The sequence below is a fragment of the Pezoporus flaviventris genome, unplaced genomic scaffold, assembly GCF_033815535.1.
Source record: "Pezoporus flaviventris isolate CSIRO_AGI_PZ_B2104156 unplaced genomic scaffold, CSIRO_AGI_Pfla_v1 ptg000031l, whole genome shotgun sequence".
Classification (NCBI taxonomy): domain Eukaryota; kingdom Metazoa; phylum Chordata; class Aves; order Psittaciformes; family Psittacidae; genus Pezoporus; species Pezoporus flaviventris.
The window spans coordinates 57,993,845-58,017,803 of record NW_026892579.1 but is presented as its reverse complement, the minus strand read 5'-3'; the positions used below and the strand labels follow the sequence as shown (position 1 = coordinate 58,017,803).

General features: G+C 55.3%; 3 protein-coding genes across 20 annotated transcripts in view; 1 reads left to right on the top strand and 2 right to left on the bottom strand.

The window, feature by feature from the left end:
* WDPCP (WD repeat containing planar cell polarity effector) overlaps positions 1–10,638 on the top strand; it is a 159,059-nt gene extending 148,421 nt beyond the window's left edge. For 6 of the 7 annotated variants that reach the window (XR_009744677.1, XR_009744673.1, XR_009744675.1 and 3 more), the window contains 3 exons: positions 781–881; positions 2,396–2,424; positions 8,498–9,467. Coding sequence is in view for 2 of the 7 variants with exons in the window: in XM_061461449.1 (XP_061317433.1) it covers positions 781–881; positions 2,396–2,424; positions 8,498–8,548 (181 nt within the window). In the remaining 5 variants the exon portion in view is untranslated. Of the gene's footprint in view, positions 1–780; positions 882–2,395; positions 2,425–8,497; positions 9,468–10,378 lie in introns of those variants that run through there. The other variant, XM_061461450.1, reaches the window with a different exon arrangement.
* Positions 10,639–14,425: 3,787 nt separating this feature from the next.
* Positions 14,426–18,817, bottom strand: OTX1 (orthodenticle homeobox 1). 4 transcript variants are annotated; one of them, XM_061461836.1, is made up of 4 exons: positions 18,747–18,817; positions 17,075–17,561; positions 16,404–16,555; positions 14,426–15,783 (listed from the first exon to the last, which is right to left on the bottom strand). In XM_061461836.1, the coding sequence occupies exons 2-4, from the start codon at positions 17,169–17,171 to the stop codon at positions 15,025–15,027; spliced, it is 1,008 nt and encodes a 335-aa protein (XP_061317820.1). In that variant the 5' UTR covers positions 17,172–17,561; positions 18,747–18,817; the 3' UTR covers positions 14,426–15,024. The 4 variants fall into 4 exon arrangements, with proteins under 4 accessions (XP_061317820.1, XP_061317822.1, XP_061317821.1 ...); XM_061461838.1 differs by having other exon boundaries at positions 17,075–17,192; XM_061461837.1 differs by lacking the exon at positions 18,747–18,817 and adding an exon at positions 18,472–18,572.
* A 2,892-nt stretch (positions 18,818–21,709) lies between these two features.
* The window catches only part of EHBP1 (EH domain binding protein 1), a 226,647-nt gene continuing 224,397 nt past the window's right edge, over positions 21,710–23,959 (bottom strand). For all 9 annotated transcript variants that reach the window (XM_061461391.1, XM_061461386.1, XM_061461387.1 and 6 more), the window contains 2 exons: positions 22,501–22,615; positions 21,710–22,357 (listed from right to left, as the gene is read on the bottom strand). In XM_061461391.1, the coding sequence (XP_061317375.1) occupies positions 22,267–22,357; positions 22,501–22,615 (206 nt within the window). In that variant the 3' untranslated portion in view covers positions 21,710–22,266. The remainder of the gene's footprint in view (positions 22,358–22,500; positions 22,616–23,959) is intronic.

Below are 23,959 nucleotides of genomic sequence, written 5' to 3'. Positions count from 1 at the left end.
GAGAGGTTTAGTTTATTTTCTCTGTTTGACTCATTCTCGCTGAAGGCAACCCTCCCTTGGACTTTGCCAGGCACTTGGCAATTTGCAGATGGCAGGACGAGCAGTGAGTTGGCAAGCCAAAATAGCACAAGATGGCCTCCAGACTTCCAGTTCCACTGCCTTGGGAATGGATTGTCTTTCCACACGCCTACATAAGCAGAGGTTAATGATGAGTGAAGAAACCGAGACTGGCAAAACCAAAAAAAAAAGGAACAAAAAACCCCATCTGCATTTTCTGTAACGCATGCCTGGTGTTTTCCTCCCTGCAGCTCCTTTGCAACTTGGATTTCAATGATGGAAGTGGTGTGGGGACAAGGCTTAACTGAAAAATCACAGAAAATCAGTGCTGCCTTTTGGGTCTGACATCCTCATCTCCCAGCATCCGCCCGACTGCCTGCTGCAGTGCCAGGCGTGTGCGCTACGTGTATTGCACATCCCCAGCCTGTCCTGTTTAACAAAACATTAATTGCTCCAAAAAACACCAGCTTTACACTGTGTCTTTGAATGACAGGATGGTGCTAGAGCGACTGCACGGCCAAATGAGCGATCCTGGTGACACTCAGTCAACAAACGTACTGGCATCTGATAAAAGAGAGCTACAGTTTGTAGCCAGGGAATTACACAGGCTGCTGTGTACTTGAAAAGATAGAAAGCAAACAAAACAGCCTTGCTCTGCTATGCAGTGTCTCCCCAACTCTTCTTGCTCCCTCCCCTTCTATCACTTCTGTTTTGTTTTCAAAGACCCACCAGCCGCAGACAGGCAGAGGACACTGAGTGTAAGCCTGGAGCGGACGGCCGCGCCAGCTCCCTGGTGAGGAAACCCTTTTCCAGCAGCCAGGAAGGTAAGAGAAGAAATCTCTTTCAAATATGCATGAAGGGATGAAGCTAGAAATAATGGTGATTGATATCTTGAGAAAGAATTTGGATCTGGGAATTTAAATAAGGCAGTGGTATTGCGGAGTGAGTTTGGTTTGTGTATACCTAGCAGGGAGAGGCATAAGGACTCAGCTACCAGCTCCCACAACATAGAATGTATCAACTGATTATTGGAATCTCCTTATCTTGCAGTGCAATTCATGTTTTGACAAAGACAGGGAAAATGTTTATTAGTTTTGGTCATTGTTGCTCTCTTACTCAGTGTGCAATGGCCAGCAGCAGAGCCTCACCAGTTGCATGGCTTGTGAAGCAGTGTTTTACACTACTTCTGCAGATGGCTCTGGAGTAAACAGATGTGGCTGTCTTGCTTTGGCAGAGTTCAGTATCTCTGCTGTAGCAGCATCAAAGTAGTGCAACAGTGTAATAGAGGAGTAGTCCAGCGCAAGAAAGTCATGGTTAAAGAGTCATCCTGTAAAGTCAGCCAGGCAGGGATATGTCGGTGTATTTGCATAAGGGGTGAAACGAGGATTTTTATCTTCTGCCTTGTCCAGGTGTCCCATCACTATACTGACAGGTATGCAGGAACTGAGCCAGACTCCAGGCACACTGACACGGAAAGTCAAGACATAACTGTGGTTCCTATAGCCACAACTGAAATAGATAGTTTCAAACAAACCAGCTACAGGTGCGCTTCCACATTACGGTGAAGCTGAACTAGCAACTTGCCACCATCAAAATGGGAAGGTTCTACTCCCCCCTTCCAACCTTCTTTTACTCACATTCATGGGATCACGCAGGGGACCGCCACCATATTAATCCAACCAAAAAAAGATTGTTTTCTTTCCTGTTGGCTTTTGCCCATCCCCTGAACAAAACTGCTTTGCCTGGGGACCAGGGAACACCACAGACAGCACCAAGTGAGGGGCAGAAGCACATTGCCTGCAGCAGGACTTCTTTTTGATGTTGGCAGCTGTTAATTCGGCTCAAGCTGTAACATGAAGCCTCATCCTCAAGCACCTCCAGCAGCAACCTGACAGCACACGGGCTGCAAAGACCTCCCGGACACAAGACAAACAGGCAGGCAGCTCACCACCCCACAGCTACCCTGCTGCAGGTGTGCTGCAGCCACAGCTCTGTCCCACTGTGTGCATCCCACACCTGCTACAGCTCCCCACAGAGCTGAGACAATGCGGGAACCCCAATCCTTCGCCAGCCTCATGCCTCCACACTGCCCTATCCACAAAAATCACTTTTGCTTTAACTTGATGTACTGTTTGAGGGAATTCTCGCATCCCACATGTATGGACTTGTATAAACAACATATTAAAAATTGTAATTCATCCATTGAATAACAGGATATAAAATAGCTGCGTCCTATCGTAAAAGTGAAAGAGTTACCTAACACCATACCCTTGTCTGTTGGGGTTTTTCAGTGAGGTAACTGGAATGTAAATAACATGGTGATCTTTCTTTCTTGCAGGAAATCTGAGAGCAGTTCCTTCAGAGCAGGTAACCCATTTCTGATTTATTTTTTTATTTCTGCTTATTATTATTTACTCTATATTGCAGCTTCCTGAAACTCCCCGAGCCTGTCCCTGCAAGCTGTCTGCCTGCAGGGCTCTCACTGAAATTGGTAGAAATGCTCCTATACCACACCGCTAGAGTGAGGCTTCGTCTGCGGCTTTCAGCTGAGCGCAGCGCATAAAACTTGAAAATTAGTATTATTTGATGCTTGTTGGATGGGACCTAAGAAAGAACTTATTGTCCTCCATCCATGTTCGTCTTACATGAGCTAGCCGGCGCTTGTATTGGCGCTTTCATGCATGAGACCACAGTAAAAAGGGGTGAAATACTACCCTATGGTTTCATGATTGCTTTAAGCTGATTTTAAGGTGCTGCCAAAAAAGGTAGACCATCCCTTCCCCCACTGCCAGCCTCCAGTCCTATGTCCTCCTCCCTCTTCCATGCTGGCTCGGTTGCTCCTGTGCTCACCAGAACAGGAGAAGAAGACCTCACTGTGCGCTTCAAGACCCTACCTCTTCCTCCAAATCCACCAGCTATCCCCCATCTCTGTGGGGTTATTACCTCCCAACCTGGTTTGGTGCCCCAGGTGTTTGAGTCTCAGTGGGGGTGCGTATAGAGTGCGTACACAGGGCGAGCCTGTCTCCAGAGCTGATGAGTCAGCAGCACCAACGCACTCCTTCAGTTCCACTTTAAAGGAAAAACATGAAAATATAAAATAAAATTAATAAAATTATTAAATAAAATAGAATAACATGAAATAGAATAGAACAGAATAGAATCCAAGCTGTCTCGTGGCAGCATGGATAAAGGCACAAGAGTGCCTGTATTGTAGCTTCCTCCCAATTACAGTTCTTGTTGAAACTTTTATTTTTGAGGCTGAAGCATTCAGTGTTTGGCCTCGGTACAAATAGATCATTAAAAAAAAAAAGTAGAAAGGAAATGCTTCAACCTCCCAGCAGAGCAGGATGGCACTTACTTACTTATTTCTTTCATTACAAAACCAGCCCGTGCCAAGTAAAATCGTGCTCTAAGAGCTGTTCTACCAGTCCCGAAGCACTAGAGAACAACATGCGCCAGCCCCACCTCTGCAGCCTCCCGTGGGCCCCTGCGCATTATCTCCGGGTGGAGGATGGGGAAAGGCTGGGGAGCAGGTGACAAGAGTTCACTGTGCTGTGGTCCAGCTGGCAGGAAAGCCCCATACTCAAAAGGGTGTCTTCGATGGCCTTCTGATGGCTTTGGTGGCCTCAGGATACGGAGTAAAGTAAAATATAGCAGCAGTGATGGTCTGGAGACGTTGGTAGGATTCCTAGGTTTGCAGCTGGGTCATCCAGAAGTTATCTACTCCTTCCCTGAGCTGTGTGTAAGATGCTCCTTGCCTCACCTAAGCAGCTGAATTAACAAAAACTGAGAAGTTCATTTGAAAGCTCTGGACTATCACAATAAAATCCATAAGCACACACATATAGGCTGTATAATGAGAGTGATACAAAGAAGAAAGCTTTGCTGTCTCATCATTAAGGACTTACACAAGGGAGTGGTTAAAGCATCCTTTGGTTCCAAAAAGTTACTGCAGCTGAGCAGTCACCATTGCTAAAAGCTGGTGGGTCAAAGTGTGACCTCTGCAGCCCCAGTGTAGGTGCCCTGATTTCTCCATACACTGCAGAGCTGCTTGTGCACCTGCATCCTTGTTGAGCTGCTCAGTTTCTTGCAGGATGGAGGGAAAGGAGGCAGCAGCTCCGATGGAATGCAAAGGGAAATGACTTGCTGGGTAAGGGGGAGCCTGTTGCACGCACCAGTTTGTTTCAGAGTAGAAAAGCCATCCACGCAACACTATCTTTGCACTTCTGGGAATACATTTTCAAGGCCATTCTGTCCTGACTTAATGGTGTGTGTAAATTCAGAAATCTTGTAGCAGTTGGGTACCAATGCAGGAAACAGCACCCAGCAAACCAAAGCAGCTCCTTCTAGCTGGACCCACCTCTGCCTTCAGTTCATCCCATTCCAATTTCCAACCCAAAACTGCCATCAGCAGCAGCTCTACACCTGGACACCACCACCAGCCTGCTGCATCAATGCCAGCATTGATGGACAGCCCAAATCCAAGGTCCCACTTTCACCCTCCTGCTCCCCACAGCTGGTGTCCCTCCACCACCACTTCCCACATGTTGCTTCAGAGGGAACCCTCACAATACCGGGCTCGGAGCCACACAAGGGGAGCACACCCAAAACCCAGCCCTTCTTGCATAGTCGATTCCGCAGGAAGATGTCTGCAGCTGCCCACAGCAGGATTTGCTTCGTTCCCTTTGCCAGTTTGTTGGCAAAAGGCCGAAGCCAGAAGTGACCTATTCCCAGTGCAAATGGCCATGGAGGCCTCAGTGAGGAGGTGTCCAACACAGACCCTATCTTCTGTAAGTCTATTGTAATGTGCATCTTCCTTGCTTGCTGCTGCTCTCAGCTATGAGGAAGCTTCTCCTCCCTGAAACTGTAAAGATCGTGCAACAAAATGTTCCCAGTCACCTGCCAGAGCAGCAAGGCTGTCACACAGCCAAGCAACACTCAAGCAGTTAAACAAGATTTGGTTTCTAAGGGAAAGCGTTAGCCCTGCAGCATGCAAGAGATGTCTCAAAGGCAAGACCATGCTACCATGGGGACCACCCGCGTGACCCCAGCAGTGCTGGTGGCTTTGTGCTAGCACAGGGAACATGGGTCCTGCGGTCCCTTGGTGCATGGGTGGTGATGGGCAAGGGCTGCTGCAGGTAGGACAAACACAGACTATGTGGCTTTGCCAAACTGGTTTGTGTTCGCCACTGGCCCATCAGAGGAGCCCATCACTGAAGTTGAAGGTGGGACAGCGTAAGTAGCTCTTAGAGAAGCAAGGATAAACTGCAGTTATTCTGACCATGTGCATGGCTTGATTGGGTACAGCTCTTCAAGCCAGAGGGGTGCATGGAACGAGAAGTGAACATTCCATCCACGATATTTGGTAGGGGCAGGATTTGATGTTCATGGTCAGTTCTGTCTTCCAGGAAAGGCTAGAGATAGGATGGAGGTAGCCTTGAGGGCCATGCTGGTCGAAACCCAGCCTGCTCTTGCTGCTTTGAGCAGGGTGGTCTCCAGAGGTCTGCGTTATTCTGGGATTTGATAATCTTGAGCAAACTAGGTTGGTCACCTGGTCACCCACCTCAGTATAAGACCCTTTGGTAAATGTGAATGGCAACTGCTCTGTTGTTTCTGGACTGGAAACTGATCTGATTTATGGCAATTTGAGATGCTGAAGCCAATGGTGCCTTGCAGCTACCAAATGGTTGTTTTATTATGTTAACACTCGGCTAAATACCTATCATCCAGAAAGCTTTTATGTGATGCTAGCCAAGGGAAACAAGGCACTTCCAGTGAAACGAAGCAGTACCTATGGATCCTAACAGGCATGTGCTTCCACGTAGCCATTCCTGCAGTCTGGAATCAGACAGTCTCTGCCTGAAAAAACAGATGTTTGAGATAATTCCCCATGGCATTGCTCCTTTGTGGCATTGCTCTCTTTCCCACTTTCATCTTCTCCCACCTTCATCATGCCCTTGAGAATAATTCCCAGGAGAAAACGCGCAGCCTTCTGGGAGCAATACAGCAGCACAGGGAAGAGGTTTTTCTGTACTTCCCACTCCAGGAGGCTAAAGGGATCCTCCATTCTGCCTCAGACCTGAGGAGCCCGAGCAAACCACTGCCTCTATCCTGCTATACCTGCAGGTCCAAGATGCCTTTGTGGCTTTTCAGTTACAGGGTGTGCCTTCCCATATTGCTCCTCCCTTTGCCTGCTGGAGCGGGACCACATCATTACCATGCAAAGCCCCACGATCTGAGCTCTCCAGGGCACAAGTAGATGCTCTCCTGTCAGGATATTCATGCTTTCCTTCTCTGGATGACTAGGTGCTCATTACCATAGGCAGCAGCACTGCAATCCTGGCTTCCCTTGCTCCTGGACAGCCCTCTTCCTGTGCTGTGAAAATCAACTCTTGTCCAATTACTACAGCATCTTTTATTGCTGGGATGCTACATCAGAAAAGATGCAGATGACAGAAGAGGGTTCTAGTCATTATCGCTCCTCAGCCTTTGATTAACATTAAACACCTCTACAAGCTTGATGCCACATCACAGGCTTCCCACACGACACCACTGTGTCTTTAGTGTGACCAGAGAGGTTTGCAAACAGTTCTTTTTAAAAGTGGTTTTTTTAAGAAGCAGCTAGGTAGGTCTGCAGAACCGGGCTCTTGTTAACCTCTCCCCGGACAGAGGCACGAAGCACGAATCACAAAACCCAGGTCAGATACCTTCCTGATGCACTCAGGACCCTGAGCCTTGAACAGTTGCCCAGACAACCTGGAACCCAGACATAATGTGGATTTTTTTTTTCTCCAGCCTGCATTCACCTGCCCAGCAGAAGCCCCTCTGCATCAGGCAGGGCTCTAGGTTAAAAAGAGCCACCCCTTACCTTCAGCTGCTGATGCTCTGCAAGGATTTACTGCTGTGGCTCCCCTGCAGAGACAAATCTTTCCTGGTTTTTGGTGACTCCAACAAGTGCCATTCAGAGAGCAAGGAGAGCCCACAGAAAGCTTGCAGCCACCCAGAAGCCGAGGCACATGCACACAGCCGATGGGGGCTGCTACAGAGTAAGGCACCTCATAACCTCCTTGAAGACACTTGCCTAAGGAGCAGTCTTCGCAGTGAAGCTGTGCTTCTACTTTCAACACTGGAATAACGCGGTGGAGTCTGGGACACAAGCACTGGTTTGAATGGGACGTTGGGGGTGCTTTGTCATCATCTTTAAGCTGCCTTCGAGAATTAACAGGGGGTCGTATAACGGCAGAGCCACCTCCTGCCATCTCCCTGCAAGGGAAGCTCCAAACAGTGGGCTGGAGACAAACCTCCGTGTCCACACAGCGCCTGTTTTGAGCTGTCACACTTTACTGCTCCCTCCACGCTGAGGTAGGGAGGTTGAACACAGGAATGCTGTTTCAGAGGGTGATGTCTATCTCTGTGGTGAAATGCACATGCCATGAGATGGAGCTGCTGCTCTGGTAAAGGTTCCTCATGAAGCTGCAAGAGTTAAGGGATTTTTTTTTCCCTCTTTCCTGAAGGTAAGGAGCAGGAGTCACTCACATGAGTCCCGTCTGCCCTCGTCAGTGCTGCCACAGCCTGACACAGCCCTGACAGCCACCTTCTGGGGCCGAGCCCACCCCGCCTTCCCACACCAGCCAGCGTGTCTTGCCCTCCAAGGCAGGACAAACACACGTTTCCCTTTGTTTTCAGCTCCACACCTTGTTTTTTTCTTTGCATGATGAAGGGCTGGCTACTCATCTGTAATTCAAAAGAAAGCAATGACTCACTAGACTACAGCACTTTCCAAGGCAAAGTATTTCATGCATTTCGCAGGCACGCTAGCCTGCCTTATGAAATAACCTCTATTTGTGGCACAAATTCTCCCCATCGCCATGGCCTTTGCAAAACCAGAGGGCTGGGATTTCTACCCTGCACAGGCATAGAGCTCAGAAAGGGAATTTGTGCTGAAATCATGTATTTGTATTGTATGAGGAATGCAAACTGCCGTATCCCTGTGTAACTTTGAAAAGCTGGTTCTCTACCCACTGGTGTTAAGCCAGCCTTGTGGTGTTTGCAGTGCGTTTTAATTAAAAGGTAACAAAAATCTAAAGTTTCACTTTTGCCAATAAGCTTCCAAGTCCTGGGGAAGGGTGCTCAGGGGCAGGTGGAGCTCCCATCCCCTTGCATCCCAACCCCATATTATCCACCTCATGGGACATCATGAGCAGTCACTGGAGCTGCAGCCCCTGGTTTCCCCAAGAGCAGCAGGGGAGTGGCATTGCAAAAGGACATAAAACAGACTCCAACACTTTAGGGCTGCATCCTCCATTCCTGAGCCAAACAGGGGACAGTATCTGCAATTGTCTCTTCTCCATGGGTTGGGATGGTGTTTCAATACCCATGCTTCCATCCCTCAGCTCCTGTCCTGAAGCATGCCTGATCCTGCCTGTCTTGTGCCCCACAGGAGACTGGAGACAGCGGATCTCTCAAAGTCATACACTTGGGGCTGGTGTGACTGAGCTGCCAAAGCAAAGAAGGGGAAACTTCTTCACCAAGGTAGTGAAGTTCACAGGAAATCCTTCAGTGAACTTCCAGCCAGCCCTGGAGCCAACCAGTAGCAGAAGATGAAAAACCAGACTTAGAAAATAGTCTGCCCTTAGACCTCTGAACTATTTCTGAGTTAGCACAGACGTGTCCATGCACACACTGCTCCATGTGTGCTTATGGAGGGCAGTTTGGTGACATTTTCATTCTGTCATTCAAAGACATCAAAAAAGCTAGTAATTACAGCTCCCCATTTACCATACAAATGCAACACTGAAGAATTTGGGGGGTGGTTCTTGGATGAATCCGTAAACTTCTCAGGAGAAAGTCTGTAATTCTCTATGCATTATATATTTTAACAATCTTCCCTTGGAAGCAGATTTGAATTTCCACTTCAGGCTCTGAAAACCGTCCTGTTGAGATACCAGCAGATAACATCTTCACTCAGGATACCTCTGTGAAAGAGCAGCCTTTCACAGTCGGCAGCATTTTTCAAAGAATGCTCTCAATTTTCATATCTAGATATATCATCTTAGTTGAATAACCATTATTTTGCCTTGAAAAAAAGATGCGGAGCCTCTTAAACATCATTCCATTGGAGTCCAGATTTTAATCTGCCTCCTCTAACCACGAAGAGAAAATGCACTGAGAAGGTAACGTAACCTGTTTCAGCCTTCTAGTTTTTCTGTCAGTGAAGAGAAGGGTGAGCATCGCTGCAGGTCTTTCTTCCCACCATTTGATCAGGTGCAGCTTGCACTGATGCAGATTTTTGAGTTCTACCGTAGGCATGCATGTGGGTTAAGCTGGAGTTTTTGGATGGCTGCAACCCAAAACTGGCGAGCTTCTTGAAATCAGCTTTGTATGACGAACGAATCTGTACAATGAATGGACTGAAAATAAAAGCACAATGTAAAAAAGTCAACAACACAAGCCATTAGAAGTATTTTATTGACAATTGTTCTGCATTCACCCAAATAAAGTATATCCGTGCTCACTGTCATTTCCCCTACGAGCCAAAATCCTGCTGAACTTCTACTCCACAACAGGCAATTCTGATCACACCAGAAAAACTCCCAGGCCATTTCAGCACTTCATCCCCACCAGCACCTTTCCATGAGTACATTTGAAGGACCCTTTTTGCTTTGTGGTTTGAAGGGAGCAAAGGGGCTGCAATGTGTAGAGTTTTGTACACTCAACCGGGAAAAATTAATACAGAGAGCTTCAAAACAGAGCAGGCTGCTGCACCACCTCCCTGCACAGCGCCGTGCCTATACTGGTGCGCTTCGTGTGGCACTAGGAAGGGAACACACCTTTAATGTCCTGTGGCTTTATATTTATTTTCTGGAAAACACACAGCGCAAGGATGGAGCGCAGCAATTGGGCAGGGGTTCTGCCTAAGATGCTGCGATGCGCTGCTTCGCCGTACAGCTTTTTGCTGAATTGCAGCCATATTTCTGTCAGTACAAATGATGGTCTATATGAGGGATTAATCTGACACCAGACAGTGATTCTTAATCCTTCAGTATATCATAATCTATTTACTTTGCATGCTAAGAGGATTTCAGCTTAAAAATATACAGGAAGTGATACTAGAAATGTACATAAGATCTAGAATGCCATTTCCTAAAATCACAGTTTTTCATTAAAAAAAAAAAAGTCCTCTCATGGCTTTCTTGGAAAAGTCCTGTCTGTCCTGGAAAAAAAAAAGAAAGGGAGTGTTGAATAGGGATTTAGCTGGAAATAGGCATATGGTTTCCTTTAGCTTCAGCCCTCTGACCATTTCCACTCTTCTTCCCTGCAGCTTTTTGTGCTCAACCATACAACACGAAGGAAGAACTCTCCAGTATAGCAGGTTCCTCAGCTGGGACTTGAGTTACACTGGCAGGGTTTTTTTGACAAATTCAAAACAGGTTTGGAAGCAATGATGTGGGAATTTCTGTGCATTAATTGCTACTCAAAGTGCATGAATTAGCATGCACTGGCTAATGTAGAGGTGAGCACAGGGAAAACCACAAATGGTCGGGTGCGATCGCTCCCGATTCAGCTGGGATCATCTGTTTTCTTCGCACCCTGCCAGCCAGAAAGGCTGCCTATAAAATAACTGTAGTCGGCTGTGTTAGTGGGTACGGCTCCTGAAACTTACAATTTATGGTATTATTTTAATGACAATTTAATTCATGCTCAGCCGTAGCACTTTGTGTCCCCAAAGCACATCCTGCACCCAAAATGGCAATTGGCCACCCTGGCCAGCAGCAATCCCGCCGAGCCTCTGCCCACCTCTGCACAGCCAGGTACCACTAAAGGCATTCAGATCATTGCCTGTCACAGCTCCCTGGCACATGTGGAGGGTTTACGAGCAAAGATTTACAAGCAGGGGCTCTACTCGGAGCATATACTCCCATAACAGCAAATGGATCATAAATTATTTCAGGTCTATGAGCACCAAGCATAAAAACTTAATGACAGCCCAAGCTGGGTTGTATTCTCGCCCTCTGCCCCTCTTCCCCTCGCATCCCACAAAGTCCTGGTGCTTGACTTACAGGCAGGAAAGCACCAAATGCCTTTGGAGCAGGCACTCTGTGTGGAGGCAGTTGCCGCACAGACGCGAAGCAGGAGCTTCACCAGGCTTGAGCCAGGTAACCCGGCATCTCAGCATCAGCCCCTGGGCCACTGGCAGTGCCATGGTCCAGCAGCAAAGAAACAAACCCACTAATAGCAGCCGTGCACCCAGCAGCGTTCCTGCTGCAGACGCGAGGCACCCATCACCCAGTGAAACAGGCAGCCCTTTCACAACCAGGCTTCCCGATCCCGCCGGCGCCTGCTCCCAGAGCCGGGCACCGCAGCCAGCGCTGCTCTACCTGCCAAGACTTGTGCTCCGGGCGGCAGCGCCTCTTCCAGCCTCAGGGAAGCCCGCAGTGGAAGATGTCTGCTCCGCCAGCCAAGCCCTGGCTAGGAAAGTGGGGGAGCGCTGGGGCCCCCCAGACCTGGCCATGACCCTCCCTGGTCCATGCTCACCCGCCGGTGAGCACAAGTCACGTCTTGCCCATGCTGCTGGCACCCACCCATAGGCGGTGGAGGGAGGATGAAACCTGACCACGCTCGGCTCCTCGAAGGGCATTGCTGCTGTTTTTCCAAGGGGTTCTCCCTGATATAAGAGGACAGAAATAAGCAGTTTTAGTTGTTTTCCAGCAAGCCGGCTGTTCCCGATGGAGCTGTGTGTGCCGACCTTTGCAGAAACTCCAGGGCTGAGAGAAATGCAACAAAAAAAAATGAAAAATGAAGCCAAGCAGTGAGGGCAAAGCCATTATTTGATGTGATCTCAAAGAGTCTCCTCTGTGCCCCTGCCTCCAGCAGAGCTCAGCGACTGGCCCCACCGCTGTGCTCCAGGTCTGTACTGGTGGGACAGGACAAAGACCACCCTGTGTCGTGGGGGATGCAGGAGAAGCCATGGGGCTGTGACACGGGGTGCTGCTGAGTGCCCAAAACAGGGGCATTTACCTGGGGGACACGAGAACCCCTCAGAGTCCCCGACCCTGAAGCAGACCCTCGGCCCAGCTGCACTGCAGGGGACTGGCTGGAGAAGAGGTTTAGGACCACAACACCGAAAATGAAGCTCAGGCTCCCCTCTTGGCTGTATGTCTCAGCAGCACTGATTTACTGCGTTCTAACGAAGCAATGTTCATAAGGAGGATGCAGTGTGTGGGGTGGGTGTTACACAGCTGCCGGCTCCTGTACCCCAGGTGCTCACTGAACATGGGAGGATTCACTTTGGGCTGAGCATGGATTTTTAGTTTTGTTTTCATTTTACAGCTCCTGAAGGGCTGTGAACAACTTTTTCTCTTTAAATGAAGGGCTTGGGGATGCACAGGCTGGTGGCACCCAGAACCAGCATGTGTGGTCCTCCCTCAAACTGCCTCTACAGCCACCCTTTGGTGTGATGAGTGCCTTACTAGTGCTTGCGGGAGAGAACAATTTTTTCATACACACATATACATAATAATAAATATATGTGTGTGTGAGTGTGTGTGTGCACACTTAATGGGGAAAAGAACCATTTAAAGAAAAAACAACTGAAATCAACTCAATTGCACTCATCCTCTCTCAGCTCTCCCTACTGCACCATGAGGCCATTGGTCACTCCCCGCCTTGGGGCTGTGCTGTGGCTTTGACCCTGGAAGGATGCACAGAGCTTGTGGTTCCTGGGGCTGAACCCCACTGCTTTTCCCACTGCAGCCCATTTCCCAGCAGCCACAGCAGCACATTCCCAGCCCTATTTGCCCACCACAAGGATGCTCAGGGGGATGGAGAGAGGTGCAAACCCTCCGCAGAGGAGAACAGTGATTCCTCGACACGAGGGATGGGAGCACATGGCCCAGCCACAGAGCTCTCGGGTGCAGTGGGCACTGCTGCAAGACCACAGGGAGGAGGAGGGGAATTTGGGGGTGCTCCACACTCACACATCAGCGCACCGATGGCCCAAGCACGGTAGCAGTGGTCACCTCAGCCCTGGTCCCGTGGTAATGTGGGAATGTCGGTGCGTTTCCATGGGTCAGGGATGCAGCCCTGCGTGCCTGGCTGCCCACCTGCCCCTTTCCAGCAGCTTTGCCCCATAGCAGGAGAGGGGCCGTGTGTGTAGTGGGAATGGCCACAACGCCAGCAGGCAGCCTCCAACTGCAGGGAGGGTCTGGGGGGAAGAAGAAGGGGGAGATTGTCACTAGAAATAATTCATCCCCTCTCTTCCCCATCTGGACGCAGCCGGCAGCAGCTGAGGAGGGAACTGCCGAGAGCAAGGGCTGGAGGCTCGAACGCCGAGCATCCCTCCCTGCACCTGCCTGCACAGGGGGGCAGAGGTCTGCCTGCACGGTTGTATGTCTCAGTGGCCCTTGCACCCCACCACCCCCCAGGCCTGCCTGTGGGTCCCAGGTTGGTGGGGCTGCCCCACCGGGTGCAGGGGGATTGCTGTTTCAGGCAGCATTTGCCCTTCCCGTGCGTCCCACCGGCACAGCGGTGCAGCAATAAATCAGTTACCAATTAACAGCATCAACTCACATCAAAGCAGGCCCCCAGCCCACACCTGCAGGGGCAGCGGCGGGTCTCCCCTCCAGAGCACTCACAAACTCATCACACACACAACCCCCCTCCTGCTGGGACCCATCAGGAAGTATTTCCCAGGGAAGGAAGTTCCCTGGGGAAGAGGAGGAGGCGGGTGGGAGGAAGGAGGACAGGACACCACCACGTTTATTAGTTTGGATTTTATTGGAGTGGGGAAAGAAGTGGGGGGGGGAGGGGGTTGCCTTACAGTTGAAGGGGTAAGTGTGGGGTTACGGCATCAAAAATCACATGTACACGGCCCCTCTCCTGCTATGGGGCAAAGCCTCTGGAAAGCCCCAGCCTGGGGCAGGTGGGCAGCTGGGCACGCAGGGCTGAAGCCCGGACCCGTGGAAACGCACCAACCAACAGAAGGGGCTAACAACACCCACCCCACCAACCCAAAATCACACTCCCAAGAAGTCGTGCCCCCCAACCACCAAATCAGAGCCTCTTTCCCCTGTAACCCCCCCGAACAAAACAAACCAAAACTTTTCTTTCAGCTGCTCTTTTTTTTTCCTTTCCTGTTTATTATTGTTTTTTTCATTATTTTGTCCAAAAGTTCCGGGTGTTTTTGGTCTGCAGGCTGCGGATCAGCTGGGCAGCCCTTCCCTCCCCCTTTGCCTCCTCTTGGGCTGCTCCCCCGCCCCAACACACACCCCAGCCCCCCCCCCCGGACGGCACGGCTGAGCTCGCGCAGAGCCCTCGAGGATGGACGGAGGACACAAGATAGGGAAAGGTTCATTTTTAGGGGAAAAAATTAAAATTAAGATTAAAAAAAAAAAAAAAAAAAAGGATTTTTTTTAAAGTTCTGCTCCATGTTAGACTCTAGAGAAACGCCAACCCGACAGCATCAACTAAAAACAATCGTGGTCACTGGAACGGACCCAGTATTTACATTGATCCCACCGCTCCCAGCGGCAAGAGGCTGTACAGGACCGGCGAGCCGGGGGGCTCCCGCACCCGGAGGAGGGTGTGAGGGTCCCCACTTGAATCTGGGGGGGCACCGGAAGGGCAGGAGCCAGCCTGCGCCTCTGCCCGGGGGGCAGCAGGGGAGACGCTCGGCTTTGCATTATTATTACTATTATTATTATTATTCTTTTTTAAACTCCTCTTCTGTTGCGTTTAAAAAAATAATAATTATAATAAACCCGCTGGAGGGGTGCAGGAAGCAAATAAATATCAGTCAGTAGAGATGGGGGTGGCAGGACCCCCACCCCGGGGCATCACCACTGCAAATGAAGAGGGGAGAGGAGGAGACGGAGGAAGAGCCGGAGCCAGAGTCCTGCCCGGGAGGTGGTGGGAAGACCCTGGGCGAGGGGTCCACGGCAGCTTGTGGGGGGGATGGCGGTCAGCCCCTCACAAGACCTGGAAGCGCCAGGACGCCTGGTCCTTGTAGTCGAGGCAGTCGGGGGAGTTGAAGTTGAGCTTCCAGGAGGCAGCGGCGGCAGCGGCAGGCTCCTTGTAGTCCAGGCAGTCGGAAGAGTTGAAGGGCAGCCCGGTGCTGCCATAACCCTGGTGGTGGTGGTGATGGTGATGATGGTGGTGGTGGCCTGAGCTCTGGCTCAGTGGGTGGTGGTGGTGGTGGCCGGGCACTGAGGAGGGCCCCATGGGGCTGAGCTGGTGGGGATGGTGGTGGGAGTGCATGGGCGCCAGGTAGGAGCTGCAATCCACGCCTCCGAAATAGGACGAGGAGGGCGGCGCAGGGTAACCCTGCCCGTACCCCCCGCCTTGGCCGTAGGACACGGGGTAGCTGGTGGAGGCAGCGGCGGCGGTGGGGCCGGCACGTTGCATGCAGGACGCGGCTGCCGGCGGCAGGGGCTCGGGCACCGTCACCCCTGCTGGTGCCGCACCGGGAGAGATGGACGCTGGGCTCCAGATGGACGACGCCGGGGTGCTGAGGGATGCCGGGGCACCGGCTGGGGCCGACGAGGCAGAGCTGGAGGAGGACGAGGAGGCTGAGCTGGAGGCCGCGGCCGGCGGCGTGAACTGCCCGCTGCTCTCTGATCCCGAGCTCTCGCGAGCCGGCGATGACTTCTTCTTGGCCGGCCGGCTCTTGGCCCCGCTGCCGCTCTGCTGCTGCTGCCGGCACTTGGCACGGCGGTTCTTGAACCAGACCTGAGGAGGCAAAATGGGGTGCAATGGGATGAGCGGTGGGGCGAGGAGGAGGCCGGAGGCTGCTTCCAGAGGCCCTCTGTTTGCCCTGCAGCACGCAGCCAACCTCACCCCAGCTCCAGTTCTCCCAGCACACACACCCAGCCATTAGCACCGCTCACCCCCGCACCCCAAAAGAACCCCGCCTCCGACTGGCACCCGGTCACCCTGCATCCTGGGTGCCCCAGCTCACGCATGTTCCCTGAGCTGTGACAGTATATGGTTCGGGGGGACAGAGCCTTCACAGGGCGCTGCCTGCATATCCCACCCCGCTGGGCTTCACCATGCAGGAAGCAGTGCTGCAGGTAGCACCCCTGGAAGCATGCGGGGAGTGGGGCTGCTACACTCTGGGGCAGGTTGAAGGGGGGCAGAAAAATATTGATAATAATAAAACTAATAAGAGGATAAAAGAGAAGAATAAAAGCCCCCCCCCCCCCCCCCCCCTTTGCCTGGATGCCCCCCAGGTGGGAGAGACAAGTGACAGGGAGTTAACACACTTTCCACCCCCAAGGAAACAGGGATGAGTTTGGAGCGAGAGCCGGGATGCCCCGCATCCCCCCAGCCCAGTTCAACAGGTCCTGTACCTGGACTCGGGATTCGGGCAGGTTGATCTTGAGGGCGACCTCCTCCCGCATGAAGATGTCGGGGTACCGGGTCTTGGCGAAGAGTGCCTCCAGCACGTCCAGCTGCGAGCGGGTGAAGGTGGTGCGCTCCCGCCGCTGCTTCCGTGGGGTGGCTGGGGACGAGCATCGCTGCGGCGGTCACACCGGGTCCCCACACACCTCCCGCAGCCCCGGGCACGGTGGGAATCCCGGCACCCCGCGGGATAAGGGCCAGGGAAGCATCCCTGCCTCCCACCCCAAGGAACCGCGCTGCCCCCCACACAACTCGGCCTCACGGCAGCGGGCACTGCCCTGCTGCAGGCACAACGGGCAGGACATGGCTGGGGAAGGGGCAGGCCCGGCCCCGGGGGGAGCATTGGGGAGATTTCGTTGTGTTGAAGTAAATCTGCTTTTCCTGTTGTTTTAAAGCTTTTCTATCCTTAAAAATCCCCGTGGGAAAGAAGAAGCCCCAGGAAAATTCAACTGGACCCAGCGCTGTCCCCCCCCACCTTGCTGTGTCTGGCCAGGGGTGCGGGCAAATGGGGGCACTCACCCTACAGCCCACCCAAAACCCGACGGGTACAGAGCTTCCCCCCACCGCTGAAGCAGGGGGTGCATCGGGGCATGGGGAGGTCCGCGGCGCCGGCACTCACCGGGGTACCCCACGGAGGGATGCAGCAGGTCCATGGCGGGGCCCGTCAGCCCCAGCCCGTTCATGCCATAAGGGGGCTGTTTAAGGTACGACATCATGCTAAAAGCCGGGCAGGGATCCTCCAAAGTTCCGCAGAAAAAAAGAAATAATTGTAATGATAATAATAATAAAAAATAAAAATCGAAAGTGTGGGGAGGGGGAAAGGAGGGAAAAAAAAAAAAGCCCCAACAAAAAGAACCCCCGAAAAACCCCGAACAGGAGGCAAAAAAATGCAAAAGCCAACCACAATTGAAAATCGAAGAAATGAAGCACAAAATAGGTGCAAAAGGAGTTTGTTTCGTTCCGTCCCGCCGTCACCGCCGCGAGGTCCTCGAGCGATCGCAGCAAAGGAATTGGGGGGAAAAAAAAAGGAGGAAAAAAATGAAACAACGAGGATCGGGAAACAAAAAGTCGGGTTTCTTCCCCGCGCAGAGGCGAGGCCGGAGCGCCTGGGGAGAGAGCGGAGAGAGGCGGGTTAGGGGTCCGGCCGCCCCGAGCCCTGCCGATGGGCACCCCGGGGGCTCGGCCGCCGCAGAGCTGCTCGCAGCCGGCGCCGTGGTCCGGGCCGGCGGCCTTCAGTTGTGAGTTTTATTAGTGATATTATTAGTGGTATTTTGTTGCAAACGAAGGCGAGTTGCGCCCAAGCGCCGAGAGGCAACAGTGCCCGGCGATGGGGAGAGATAAAGCAATTATTTAAAAAGATAATTGGATTAGGAATCAAAAGGAGGTATCAGAGGAGGGAAGAATAATTAATGTAAGAGCGAGCAGACGGGACGTTTTAATTAGAAATGGATAAGAGTTAAAAAGGGGAAAGGGGAAAAGGAGCGCGCAGGAACCCGAGCGGGCGCCGGGACGGCGGCGGAGCCCGGCCCGGGGGCTCCGGCGGAGCCGGGTGGGGGGACAGACGGGACCCGGCGGCCGCCGGCTGCAGGCAGCGGCCGGGCTCGGTGGCAAAAAGCGGCAGATAAACGCGGAGAGGAGGAAGGGGCGGAGAGACCCCGGGCGGCCCCGCCGAGCCCCGGGGGCGGCCCCCGCTGCAGAGGCCGGGACCCCCCCGGGGGCACCGCGGGCAGAGCAGCCCGGCCCGGCCGGCGAGGGTGGGTGTGGGGGTAAGTTTTGGGTGCGGGTGAGGAGCACCCCACGGCAGGCCGGGACCGGGAGCAGCGCGGGCGGCAGCGCCGTGACCCGGCGTTGCATAACTTTGCCGGTGAGCGCGGCGGAGCGGGACGGTCCCGGGCGGCGAGAGGGGGAAAAAGGACGGGAAAAGAAGGGGAAAAAAGAAGAGAGAAAGAGGAAAACCCCGGGGCAGCCGCGTCCCGGCCGTGCCCCCTCCCCCACTGCCCCCCATCGCACACTCACAGACACAAGCACCCCGAGTGCTGGTGGCGGTGCCGCCGGACCGCTCCGCTCCGTCCCGCCGCCGGCCGCCCCGTCGGGGAGCGCGGATCGCGCCGCACAGCCTCGCCTCACCTGCGCGGCCACCTGCGGAGCGGCGGGGGCTGTGCGCGGGGCAGGGCGGAGCGGGCGGGGGGCGCGGAGGGGGCGGGCGGGGGGGCGGGCTGGGGAGGGGGCGGGGGGGACGATGCCCGAGGCCGACCCGCGCACCCCCAACTTGCCGGGGCGCCCCGCGTTACCTTGCCGGCGGCCCGCGCTGTCGGGGCGATGGAGCCGCGGCCCTGATGAGGATTGATCACCTACCCCCGGCCCTACCCTTGTATGTGCGCGCAAAGCATCTGCGTAACCAGCCCGGCGCCAATCCTCGGCCGCTCCCCGCCTGACTGACAGCCGCCCGGGCAATGGCAGCGCAGGGCGACGGCTCCCTCCGCGTCCCCCCCCCCCCCCCCCCCCCTCCCCGCGCCGCTCCGCGCTCCCCCGCGCACCCACCGCCGACGCTCCCGACCCGGCCCCGGCGGTGCGGAGAGCGGGTGTCGGAGCCCAGCGGGTGGAGCGGGGCTGGGGGTGAGCGCGCAGGGCCCCGCGTAACCTCCGTGGAGGCGCAGAGGACGGGTGGGAATGCTTGGAGAAGTTGTGCGGGGGGAGCCGCTGCGCGCCCGCGCAGCTCTGCCCCTTCCCCCGGCACCCCGGTGCGCTGCTCCGAGCCCGCCGTCAGCGGGACCGCGGAAAAGTTTCGGCGGCCGCCTGGGCAGGCGCGGAGGGCGCTGCTGGAGGCGGGGATGTTGCAGGGAGTAGCGGGGAGCGGCGGGGAGCCGGGGGAAGAGGGCTACCGGACACCCCCCCCCCCCCCCCCGTGTCTGGAGACTCGCCCAAACTTTGTGCTTTAAAATAAGAATAAAGAAGCAGCGGCCGCACCTTTACTGCGAGTCCCGCGTTCAGCGGCTGCTCCGCGCCAAGGGGGGCCCGGGAGCGGCGGGGAGCGGGAGTTTGGAAGGGGTTGGACGGGACGGGACGGGACGGGACGGGACTCACCGCTCCGCACCGCTCCGCGCAGCCTGACTCTTTCCCCGCAGCGACGGCGACAGCGGAGCGGAGCGACCGGCGGGCGGAGAAGTGGGGAACGCGGAGCGCGGCGGTGCAGCCGCGAGGGCGGCGGAGCGGCCCCGGCCCCGGCTTTTGTTGGGCTCCCCAAATCAACTCCCTCTAATTGCAGTGGGAGCTGAAAGCGAGCTAATGTTCAAAGGCGCTGCCCGCCGGCACCACCAAAGCGCTGGTTTCCTCCTTCCCCCCCATTTTCTTTTTTTCCCCCCTCTTTTCCCCTTTTTCCCGGGCCAGGACGGAACCGTCTGATCCGGGCGGGACGGTGACGATGGGCCGAGGGGGGCAGAGAAAAGGAGGTTTACAAGCTCCTCCGCTTGCCCACAAAAGTCAGCGACACGGGCACTTCTCCCCGCAACAAAGGCGCCGCGGCCCATTCACAAAAAGCAAAGGGAGGAGGAGGAGGGAGGAGGAATGATTTAGGGGGACAGTTGCCCCCACCCTCCAGGCCCCCCTGTTTAGCCCCGGTCCCTGCGGGGCAGTTCCCGGCAGGGCTGCGTTCCCCCGCCGCCGCCCCATCACTTCTCCCGCCGGGGCAGCCCCGGTCCTGGCGGCCAGCGGCCGCCCCCGGGGGCTCCCTCCCCACACCGGGAGATCTGTGCCCCCCCCTAAACCCACCCGCAACCACCGCGGCTGCCCAGCACCCCCCCTGCGGCACCTCCCCGCCGGCTCTGCCGGGGCTGCGGGCAGGGCGGGCGCGGGGCTCGCCGCCCCCCGAGGGGTCGGTCCCGGCTCTCTCCGGCCCCCCCGTCCCGTCCCCTCCGCCGGACGGAGCTGCGCCCTCCCCGCTGCGCCCAGGTAAGGTCGGGGCTGCGGGCGGGCGGGCGGGGGCTGGGCTGCTGCTGAGGGGGGGGCAGGCGGGACAGCTCGGGCAGGACACGGGACGGGGGGGCCTTTACGGCCCGATCCCGGGATGGGAGCGGAGGGCACACGCACACGCACACTCACACGCACACACTTATTTTCCCCTCAACCCGGGGCCTGAGTTACTTTTCTCGCGTTAAAGACAGACAAGCACCGGCCCCGCGGGGTATCGGGGTGTGATGTGCGACCCGGACCCCCCCCCCCCCCAGGGGTAGCCCCGAGCTTCGGGCTCAGCATCTCCCGGTGCTCCCCGGGCAGGCAGCACCGCGGTCTTTGCCGCGCTGCCCTCTCCGCTCCCCTCCGCTGCTCCCCGCGACCGTGGACCTCCCCCCCCCCCCCCCATCTGTATTGTTGTGATTAGGCCCAGGGCCCTCCCCGCATCCCCCCCAACTTCTCACGGGACCAAACCCACCGGCGGGCACCGGCACAGCCCGCGGCCCGCCTGCCGCTCACCCAAGGCCGGGCGCCCCGTCCTCCCCGGGTGAGGTTTTGGTGGGAGCGGGTCGCAGTTGCACCCGGAGCCGCCGGCGATGCTGGGGTCCGGGGGTACCTCCCAGCCGGCAACCGAGCCCCTGCAGGGTTTGGGCTCCCTCCGGCCCCGCTCCCCGCGGGTGCGCTCCTTGCGCGGCAGCGGCTTTGCCCGCGCCGGGAGCATCGGCCCCGTCGGGAGAAGTTTCGCTTCCCCCTCCGCGAGCTGCGTTTTATTAAAAGCAAACGAAAAACTTTTCCCTCTGGTGGGTTTCGTTGCGGTACGGGCGGAGCGGCGGGGTCCCTCTGCCCCACGCGGAGTCGGGCCCTTCCCGGGGCCCGGGACCCCCTCCCCAGCCGGCGCTGGAGGGAAGGAGGGAGGGATGGAAGGAGTACCCCAGGTAAAGAGGAACGCGGCAGTTTACGGTAAGAAAGAGTCGGCTTTTATTGAAAATCTTATATATGACTCGGTATTGTAATAAATAAACGAGACGAGCTCCACGAAGGGACGATGCGAGCGCGGGACACGCGTGGGGACACACGACGGGGCGGGAGGGGGGGGGGGGGGGGCGGGCGCGGGGTGGACGCGGCCCGGGCGCAATAAATAACGCGGAGCGGCGGCCCGGGCCCGAGGGGGACGCAGGGGGAGGCACCGGGCCGGTCCCTGCCGCTCCCCGGGCTCTGCGCTGACTCCGGCGGAGGAACCCCCCGAGTAGAGCAGGGCGGCTCAGCTCTGCTCCCGGGGACATGTAAAACTGCTGAAATAAAACACTGGTAAATACAGCACATTTTTAATCATAATAACTGGGGTGGATCTGACCTAACTATAAAATGTAGGTAGCTTATTAAGTATTACATATGGCAGGACTAGATGAAACCGTTCCCAATGATTTTTTTTTTTCCTATATCCCCCTCTCTAATCCTATTACGACAAAAACATATTTATTTCAAAACTCAGCCCTCCTCCAGCTACAGCATCCAGGACGCACTTTCTTTCTTCTGCTCCTCCGTACATCTCCGGCACCGCCGCACACACGGGGGCTCGGCGATTCCGTTTCAAAGCCTTTCGGCAGGAGAGCTGAGCCCACACGGAAACCCTGGCACAACGCGAGTTCGCTTGAGTGGAAACCAAAAAACAACGGAGCGGGGCCCGGCGCAGCCTAGATCTGGCCTAAGAAAATGGAAAAAGTTTTATTTTTTTTTTCCCTTTTCAAAACATTTTTTCCTTTTTTTTTTTTTTTTTTTGTTTCCTTTCCAGTCTCCTGTCGGCATTTTAAAAACATAAGAAAGAGCCGCGCTGTGATTTTGCCACCGCCGCGGGAAGGCCGCTCACTGGAGGACGCATTTCTCTTCCTTCTTGGCCATCTTGCCTTTGTTTTGCTCGAGGGTCCTCTCCAAATGCTCGTCCTCTTCCTCGGCCCTGCGGAAAGAGGCGGCGGGAGGCGCGGTGAGGGGCTGCGCGGCCGCAACGACACCCGGCCACGGCCACAGCGCCCGCGGACTCGTCACAAACTTCCCGTGGAGAAGGGGACCCCCCCTCCCCAGCTCGTTCTCCCGACTCACTGCTTCTCCTGGGCGTCCAGGTCCCTGACCAGCGCGTCCCGTTTGTTAACGAGAATAACGAGTTCGTCCAGCAGAAGCTGCTCTCGCCTCTTCTGCGCCTCCGTCTTCTGCCAGTCTGCGGGAGAAAACCGAAACACGCACACACCGGTCAGCGGCTGCCGGGGAGCAAGGCACGGTACAGCCCGGTACGACCCGGCCCGGCCGTGCCGCTCTCCCCAGCGGGCAGTACCGCAGAGCCAAGCACAACCCGCCGGTGTTTCGCCTCCCCGTCACCCGGCCTGGGAGAGCTCAGAGGCGACTTTGGGGTTGTTTGGGTTCCCTGCCCCCTTTATTTGTTTTGTTTCTTTCGTTTTATTATTATTATCATCATCATCAACAACAACTTTTCCTTTCACGACTGTTTCTCCTGGACTGGCACCGATATTTACTAAGTTTTCCCTCCTAGGAGCAAAGCCCCGTTTCCCTACATCCCGGCTCTCTTCTTCGCTAATTCCTCGCTTGCTCTGAGCAGCCGGAGGAATCTCACACTGAGCACCATATGCTTCGCAGTAACTTTAAAAGCAGGTATCAGTTAATTAGCATTTTCCGCTTTGAAGTAAAAATACACTTGCTACAGAGTAGCGCGGGGCCAGCTTCCACACACACACACACACGCACACACACCCTCCCCCGGGCGCTGGCCCGCAGCGGAGCCCGGGGCCGCCCCGCTTTTCCCAAAGGGATTTTTCCCGGCCCCGCATGCCGGAGCCCCCCGGGGCCGCCCCGCAGCCTCCGGCCCTCCAGCCGGTCCGTAAGGGCTTGTCGCTGTCAGTCAAGGCCCGGCCGTCCCCGCCTCCCTCATTAAGAAGGTAAACAATGAAAAGCAGGAGCAGGAGATGATGAGGGAGATAGCAGGACAAATGAGGAGCGGGGAGGGAAAGAGGACACCGGCTCCAAAAAACCCCATAACCCACCGCCGGGAGAAGCCGTCGCCACCGGCCCGGCGGTGTTCCCCCCCCCACCTTCCCCTTCCTCCTTCTCCTCCCCGGCCGCGCTTTCCGAAGGCGAAGGGGAGAGAGGGTGCAGTCCTTTTGGCTTTCTCCCCGCGCTCTCCATTGCCCTGGGCGATCATGTTAAAACTCACATGGCTGGTGCTTATTCAGATAACCCGAACAATGCTCACCACCGGTTACCATGTGAATCTTCACAAACCCCGCAAGAATGCGGTGGTTCAAATCCCCCTGACCCCCCTCCAAAGCCGAATTTATTCAAGACAGCAAACCGCTCAGAAGCTGTATGAAAGCAAGTGGTGCTAGAGGGAATTCAGCCTTGTATTTACAAATTAAAAATTAGATGCATCATCATGCAATAAAGGTTGGGAGAGCGGCAGAGAGGCAGGAATGTACAACCGCTTTTATCGCGCCCTCGCCGTCCGCCTGGGCCCACGAGTGAGTGACGGGTCCCCACGCACGCAGGGAAG

Bases quoted from the DNA above. Each gene is read 5' to 3' on its own strand.
- OTX1 (XM_061461836.1), bottom strand. From the start codon at position 17,171: ATGATGTCGTACCTTAAACAGCCCCCTTATGGCATGAACGGGCTGGGG. The intron at 16,556-17,074 runs GTGAGTGCCGGC...GCTCGTCCCCAG, and splicing joins TCCCTCCGTGGGGTACCCCG to CCACCCCACGGAAGCAGCGG. The intron at 15,784-16,403 runs GTACAGGACCTG...TTGCCTCCTCAG, and splicing joins TGCCCGAATCCCGAGTCCAG to GTCTGGTTCAAGAACCGCCG.